Source organism: Montipora capricornis, chromosome 6 (assembly GCF_036669925.1).
Source record: "Montipora capricornis isolate CH-2021 chromosome 6, ASM3666992v2, whole genome shotgun sequence".
NCBI lineage: Eukaryota > Metazoa > Cnidaria > Anthozoa > Scleractinia > Acroporidae > Montipora > Montipora capricornis.
In genome coordinates, this window is record NC_090888.1 from 8,105,574 (window position 1) to 8,113,924 (window position 8,351).

Consider the following 8,351-nt stretch of genomic DNA (forward strand, 5'->3'; position numbering starts at 1 on the left):
CTGGTTAATGTTCATCGCGGGTTCTTTGAATGACGTCACTGCACAGTTTTAGTGAAGAGCGAGAAGGGTTTATTTGCAAGTTGCTACAGAGAGTTTAGTTGAGGAGTTCAGACACTCAGCATCAAAATGTAAGGACGGCCTATTTCCTTTTTCACTAACAAAGCATTGGTCGAGATGGTTTTACTTTACGATTCCTCATCCTGATGAAAATGAGGCTGTACATACGTACTTTGCCAAGCACAACTTTCTCTCATGGTTTGAGTCCCTCCAGTTGCTTTTACTGCAATAATAACTGGAAACGGTTTTTTTTCTCTTTTCAGGTCGAATAAAAGGTTACAACAGACACAAGCCCAAGTGGATGAGGTAACTCAAATGATTTTTCGTGATACCTGTCGATGTACAAATTCCGAAAATGAGCTACAGCAGTTCGTTCAATATTTTCTTTTTCCAAGTTCCTTTTCTCAACGAAAGACCTAACTTTGCGGATGTTGTAAGGCACAGTGGAATATTATAGGACTTCCTCTTCTAAGACTGGATCAAATTGCATTTTACTGTGGTCTGTAAATGACAGCAATTACTATTTATTTTGTGTTTATTTTCTGCGGTGTCGTGTTTTGATTTTTCTCTAGGTTGTGGACATCATGAAAGTCAATGTTGACAAAGTGTTGGAGAGAGATGCAAAATTATCGGAACTTGATTCTCGGGCTGGTAAATGAAACTAAGTTTATAATATACCTTGGCTAAAATGTTTGGAACTTGTGCCGAAAACCCGAAACGATTTAAATTACGATGATGTGGTTAATTTTAGATCTGATCTCACTGAGGGGAGAATATATAAGTTTTAGATCATTGACTCTATACATAGGCTTAATAATTATTATATATTTGAAATGATCGACCTAATCTCGTATTGTTTATAGTGACAACTCTTCGCTATTCTTCCTTTTTTGTTCATGTGCCTTGACATTTGCTCTCCTTAGTGTATTTCTCAAATAGTAAGGAATTTTTGGGAATGTAAGAAGTTGAAGGATCTTTAACATCATAATCTTACAAAACTGTTTCGTAAGTGCCTTTCAATACTTGAAGTGTTCAAGTGCAGGATATCTCGATCCACTGCCAGATTTCTCAAGAGCACATCAGGTCTCATGCCGTTAAGAATGTAAGAAACTTGTTAGTTTCAGAGAAAGTTGCTCAGAACTAAGAAATGATAAAATTAATATTATACTTCAACAAAGTGAATTAACAAACGTTTTGGTTCTTTGTAGTAAACTTGACAAAGGATCTGCTTTGTTTGCAATTTATTTGGGGGATAAGAATAGAAGTGCAATAATCCTGCACTAAAAGATTAGCCAACACCTTTTGTGTCTTACCGCATCATAAGTGATGCGATTTCCATGTTTCCATTGTTCAACTTTTTTGGGTGGCATTTTTGTCCAAAAAAAGATTATAGTCAAGTACAGTATTGTACTCTGGTAAGGAATTGCTCTTGTGGTCAAAAATGAGCCTTTTGTGGGTAAACTGGAATCACTTGTATTTGAGATAAGAATTTCGTGTTTAAGGGATGTTACCTGCTTACTATGAAGGCATGTAACCTCTTTAATATAAAAATGACAATTTTTTTCCTCTTACACTATATTTGTCCTTGTTCAAAAAGAATAATATTTCAAATGATTTTATATTCATGTCACTCTTCGTCTGCGCTACTTGTAATACTTGTTTTCTTGGTTGAATTTTGTGGATTCAATCCCCAAGTCAGGGAAGAGAAAGGAAAGGAACTTTATTTGAGTTTCTGGTCTTCTAGAGCTGGAGCACTAATTGGATGTACATGCACTGTAAACTAAAATTATCAATGAATTAATGCAAATCAAATGAAATGTTGGTTTTTGAGGAGGAGGTAAAACCAGAGTACCCAGAGAAAAACCTCTCGGTACAGAGTAGAGAACCAACCAACTCAACCCACATATGACGCCAAATCTGGGAATCAAACGAGAGCCACATTGGTGGCTACTATAGTTCGAGTATAGCAACTGACTGTTTTCATTGTCAAAATGAATTTTAATCTTAGGTTTGCTAATTTCAGGAAAAAGTAGCCAATTATAATGCTCTTCGTCAGCTGTCAGCATTCATATTGAAACCACTGCCAAGTACACACAGTTAAATTGTATTTTCCACCTGAAGTGACTTAAATGTGCTGCCTTTTTTGTTTTATTGAAATGAAGATTGAAGTGAATCTTTCACTTCGCCGAAAAGAGCTGGGGCACAATAGAACAACCCTCTTGTGCACTGTGAGCTTATAAGACCAAATGTTTTATTTCATTTTTTGTGCACTGCTCAAGACATCTATCAAGTGCTATAATATGTCTGAAATTTGTCGAATGTAGTAACACGTAACTCCAGATGACTATTTGGTTCAGGAGTCAAACCCTCAATAATGGTCTCAAAATGCAGGAAATTGCACCTCTGAGAGTATGAAAAAAATAAGTTTCTCCTCTTGACCCTCCTACTTTGGCAGGAAAGCTCTATGGTTCTTCAGTTATCCTACACGCCTGTTTTTCTCCTCCTTATAAAAATATCAACAACATCCCTGCACTTACTGTGCTCTGGACAGCAATTGAGTTCTGCTAGCTTTAAACAGTTCAGAACTGTCAAAATTTGTGCCCATGACCACTGTAACAAAGCTACAGTTGAGCTTTGTCGTTGGGGACCAGAGTAATATATTGTGAACTAAAGGAAATTCCTTAAATGTAAATTTGGTCAGTTTTCCAGGTGGAAACCTTCATCCTTTTACGTCTTTCTTCTGTTTTTATAGTTTCTCATACTGTATGATAATACTTATTGTGACTGAGTCTGTCTGTTATAATGTGTATTGTGTAACATGATCCATACAATGAATTCATTAATTTTACGGAATTGAATACCCTAAACGTCCGTGTATAAGCCGCATCCGAAGATAAGCCGCACCCCCGATTTGGAAGCGCAGAATTTGGAAAAAAATAAAAGCAATACAGTTTGAAGTTTCAGTAGAGTTGTATTACCACAAACAACCAAGGACAAACAAGAAAGGTTTCGAAACACCGATATAGAAGTTGTGGCTATCTTTCACATTTATCAAGTCTAAAGAAAGCGAAATTTCATTTGTCATACCTTCCTTTTCATTGGAATTTACACCATCTTTAACATAAAATGCGCTTTTGATCCGATTTTTCAACACGATCACTTTGAAACACGCCATAAAGTTGAAATTCCTTTGGAATCGAAAAAAACAAACAAACAAGTGCTTAGTAGCCAAGTTTGAAATGTTGGGAGGAGTCTGGGCTAGAGCCTGGCCATCGTCTGGGCATAAACAGAAAGCACGCACACTGATCCAATCATTAATTAATTTTACAATACTTCAGGTAATTTATAAAAAAGATGCTACTGTTCCTCACGTGAACATCTGATAAAGTCAGTGTTTTATCGTTAAAAGCCATAAAAGTCCTCGGTATCGCTATCTCCAAAGAGATTCTCATAAGTTTTTGGGTCAATTTCTGCTTGTTGCTGTTCGAAACTATCAGCGTAAAGAAAGTCCACACCTTCATCCTCATCTGATAATGCAGTCGACAAATTTGCCATGAAGGTAGTAAAAAACAACAAAACAGTCGGCCATTTACCTCGCGAGTACTCGCGAATTTTGTGGTACAGTACTTTATCGCACGTGGCGGAAAGATATGCGTGGAAGTGACTGGCAGCAGACGTCACTGCAAACAGCTGTGGAGAGGAATGGAGATTCCTTGTATGTTGGTGTTAAGTTGTTCGAGTAAAGCAAAAATTAATCGCTTGAAAGAACTCTTGGAGAGTAAGATTCGCCGATAAACACTCCAAGACACAAACGGCTGCTCAATAGGAGCCACCACTCAATGAAAAAGTCAATGACCCACAGCAACACGTTCTCAATTTCTTTTATGTTTATTTCTCGGCACCTTAATTAATTCAGAAGTTTTATGAATATTAATTAGGTTTTTGAGAACTCCAAACACAGATGTATCCATGGATAAGCCGCGCCCTCGATTTTTGGCTTCAATTTTGTGAAAAAAAGTGCGGCTTATACATGGACGTTTACGGTACATTGAGTGACATATCCCATTGTCAAGACGTTATACACCAGGAATGAGAGAATATAGTGGTAAATTATAAGGAGATGTCTGTTTAATAGTTATTGATTGCATTTGAATTTATGTTCATCGTCTTCCTTTAAATTAAGCCTGCTACATACGGTGAGGAAAGAGCTGAGCAAACTGCCTAGCCTCAGCTCTTTTCTCACATGCAGGGAAATATTGGTGAGAAATTTGCCTTGTGAGGCAGTGAGTATAAAATCAAACACGTTGGATATCATCCAATAAAAATGATATCAGTGGGTCAAGATGGTGTCAGCACTGAAGTCAGGTGGGGGTGCCATTTATTTTTATTGGATGCTTGATTGACCAAGCTCAGCTCGATTCTCACTATGGCTGCATGCGATGAAGAATTTGCCTCAGGAGGTCAACAATATCCAACATGTTTGATTTTGTGCTCGCAGCCTCTCAAGGTGAATTTCTCACCCACACACATGAGGAAATGGCTGAGCATTAATTAATCACCTGACAAGGCAGTCTGCTCAGCTCTTTCTTCACCGTGTGTAGTGGGCTTTACTCTTAACAATCTCTATGTTTTATTGTTGTCACCAGATCAGTTACAAGCTGGAGCTTCACAGTTTGAGCACAGTGCCGCCAGATTAAAGCGTAAAATGTGGTGGCAAAACTGCAAGGTTTGTTTTAGATCCTTGACCTACATGTAATTATCAGCCATCAGACCAACTCTTGAGCTCATTTTCCCAATAAGATGTGACTAATACAACTGGTCCACCATTTGACAGTTAAAGGGGATATGTCACGCACAATGATGTAATTTCATGACACCCAAAATGCCCAAAAAGTAGATTGAAACATTGCAACCATGTAAAACTGTTGAACAGCGTAAAAGCGATAAAGCAACAGGAAAGAGAAACATGGATGGACACAAGTGGACAAGATTGAAATGGATTGCATTTGGGTAATCTTGAAAAAAGGCAGCTCAATGTTTTTCAAGTTTATGGCAAGTCATGCAGGCCAGTAGAGAAGGTCGTTTTTTTTTTTCTCAGAATCATCTTGTTTGTGATGTACCGATGATTTTATCAGTGAAGGAATTCCACATGTATTTACCATTTTTTAGTTTTAAATTTGTTATTAACTAAATACTGCCCCTTAACACCCAAAAATAATGTGACATATCCTGTTTAATGTGTTTTAGTGATCCAGAGAACTTAAAGAGGGTCTAGTGGGGTTGTTTAGGCCTTTTATGTATAGCCTGTATCCAGTACTTTAGAACTTTTAGTTTGACATGAAGTCCATAGTCCATAGTCCATAAAGCTCCATTTGCAAGCTCATTTATTGCTATATTTAATTAAATGTCATTGTCGATTGGAAGGTATTGTCTCCCCTATTAGTAGGGCAAGTGTGCCTGGCTATAAGCAATGAGAGTTTAATAAAGTTATTATTATTATTACCTGTGTTAATTTTAGCTTCTACTGTCTCTTACAGATGTGGATAATTCTCATTGTTGTCATTGCCGTAATTATTGCGGCCATTGTCAGTAAGTTTTACACTCAAATGTTCCTATTAATTGCATGATGTACTGCTGCTAGCTCTTCGTGTAACTTTCAGTTCCTACATGTATATTACATGCAAAAGGTTTATATTAGTTGTACGTTCAATACTTTACTTGGACCTTAAGTGCTACAATGTTGGCCCAAGTGAGTTGTTCAAAGGGTGGATAACACTTTCTGCCATCTGCTATCCGGTTGGTAACTCAATTTGTTTTGCTAGTGCTTATCCACTGGATATGTATGTAGCTCTATCCACCTTTCAAACAGGCAACGCTTGGCCAACAAGAATTCAATAGACCTTTCCCACTTTTGTCCTTTTGGTGTGTAACCTTGAATGGAGGCCCCACCCAACACAATGTTGATCAGGAAGAGGTGTGGATAACCAGGCCAGGTCTCATTAATGTTCTTTTGAGGGAAAGGAGAAGCAGTAAAATGAGAAGATTATGTTCTTCTGGGAAAAGAGGATGTTAGCTGAGGGAAAGGAAGGTCGTTGGCATTCCTGAGTTGGGTGGACTCGTTGAAGTCTTAATTAGCTAGTGAAATGGTAAAAGAGTGCAAAATAGATTTTGATGTCCATTCTTGTCTTATTATTTGTAGTAAAGGGCATTGAAAAAAAAGCATAAATGTTGAAAATTGCTTAACAACCAAACAGATTGCTGACATCATTATTTTGCAGTCGTGGAAAGATGTAAATGTTGAAACACTTGCAAAACTTGGAGCAAATAATGACATTTCAATGAATGTTTGATTAATGAAACAATGGAAACCTTCCTGTGTAGGGAATTTTAGGAGTTGGAGCTCCTGACTATTTTTAACTCTCTCCTTGGACTACTAGGAGGATAAGCTGTGCCAACTGGTCATTAATTTTTACATCACAGATGAATAGCTAGCCACTGAAGTGAAATATTTGATTTCTTAAATTCTTTCCTCTTTTGTTAGCCTTGATTGTTAAACATGGCAGTCAGGTTTACTGTAAGGGAAGGGGAAACTTGAGAAAATAAACTGATACTAAGAATTAAGAGCAATAATTATTCTTAATCCTTCATTTATCTGCCTATTGAAAATTAGCTTGGTAGACACAATAGGACTCTATTTGTTTATTCAATATAACAGCACAATCTGTAGGCAACATTTTCTTAATGGACTTAGCTTTGGATAGTACTCTCTTATGTATCGTTTAACAACAACAATATTTTTTTCTCTCTGTTCTTTTATTCTCTTTCCAGTTTGGGTGGTTGTAAATAATCAAGATTCAAGCAGTCCCAGCTCTACTTCCCCTCCGGCTACTACGAAGAAGCCATGAAATTAGACCGTCAAGTCTAGATTATTCACCAACAAGGGAATAACAGCTTTTTACCATTGAAACATGATTGTTTGTACATACATGTAATGCCATTAGTTAGCATTGTAGTTTGGTTCAGGAGATAACTTTACACTGAGTAATTTTTTTATGTAAGAGCCAGTGCCTGCTCTGACTGGACTTGGAAATTTAAGGATTGTCATGATGTTGACTGAATTAAGGTCAGAAATAATCTTGTGCTTTCTTAAGTAATCAGAATCAACTCGCCTGTAGCTGATACTTAACCCATTCATCCCTAAAGCAGCTAGGCTGCCCCCACTGACACGTAAAATCGTTTGGCATTAGATGGTGTAAAATCCGCAAGTCTCGCTCTCTGGACTCAAAGAGGCAAAGGGGACATGACAGAGTTTTTGAGTGGACCTAGGTGTTGTTAACCGGGCATTCACCCCTAAAGCAGCCCCCATAGCTGCGTAAAATCAGCTGGCATTAGGATTAATTGTCCCAAATAGATTGATGTTATATCAGCTTTAATAGCCATTAAATAAAATCACCTTGAGTCTAGGTGAAAAAATAAATAAATAATAAAAATAATAATAATGATAATAATAATAATAATAATAATAATAATAATTATTATTATTATTATTATTATTATTATTATTATCTCGCAGATAGTATGGGCACTGTGATTGGCTAAATTAGCAGGCTGTATATTCTACAGTATGGCCAGCTGTATGGAACAATAAATTTGAATTTTTTGATAAAACATTCTCAGATAGCAAGTTTTTTCTGTTGTTTACATTACATAAACTTGTAAAATCGTTTGAATCTTGCAAGCAGCTATTTCAAAAAGCCAAGAAGATTTATTTGTCTTTTTGGATTTTGATGCAGCAATCTTTGTGGCTGTTGAACCTTCCGCTTGACTTCAACTAGTTTTTTTCCCCCGCACCTGATTCTCAGAGATATAATAAATAGCTTACTAACCTTGTTTTCTTGGTCCATACTGAAAGTTACGAATCCTCAGTTTTTCCCATTGATTTATGGCCCACGCAATTTGCGCTTGGGCCATAAATCAATGAAAAAAAAAACTTGTTCTGTAACTTACATTATAAAGAAATGTTTTATTTATCAGAATCTGTATATCTGATACAGATATCTCTTCGTGTAAAGAAATGTTTCTTTCGAGATTCTATGTTAAAATATTTTGAATCACCAAAAATAACAATTGTACAATTCAACACTTATAAGACTCATTAATAATTCATGCTGGGAAAACAAAAGAAGTGTTTTATTAATCAATATCTGTATATCTGATACAGATTTCTCTTCATTTACATAAACGTTTCTTTCGATTTTACCTGTTAAAATGTCTTGAATCACCCAAAATACCTA

At 36.5% G+C, this 8,351-nt stretch overlaps 1 protein-coding gene across 1 annotated transcript; it reads left to right on the forward strand.

The window, feature by feature from the left end:
• Positions 1-9: 9 nt before the first annotated feature.
• Positions 10-7,727, forward strand: LOC138051429 (vesicle-associated membrane protein 3-like). Its single transcript, XM_068897629.1, has 6 exons — positions 10-128; positions 321-363; positions 630-708; positions 4,704-4,783; positions 5,595-5,646; positions 6,886-7,727. Coding segments are annotated over exons 1-6 (333 nt in total). The 5' UTR covers positions 10-126; the 3' UTR covers positions 6,963-7,727.
• Positions 7,728-8,351: the final 624 nt, after the last annotated feature.

Coding starts and splice junctions, on each gene's coding strand:
- LOC138051429 (XM_068897629.1), top strand. Junction 709..4,703: donor GGAACTTGATTCTCGGGCTG/GTAAATGAAACT, acceptor TGTTGTCACCAG/ATCAGTTACAAGCTGGAGCT. Junction 4,784..5,594: donor TGTGGTGGCAAAACTGCAAG/GTTTGTTTTAGA, acceptor TGTCTCTTACAG/ATGTGGATAATTCTCATTGT.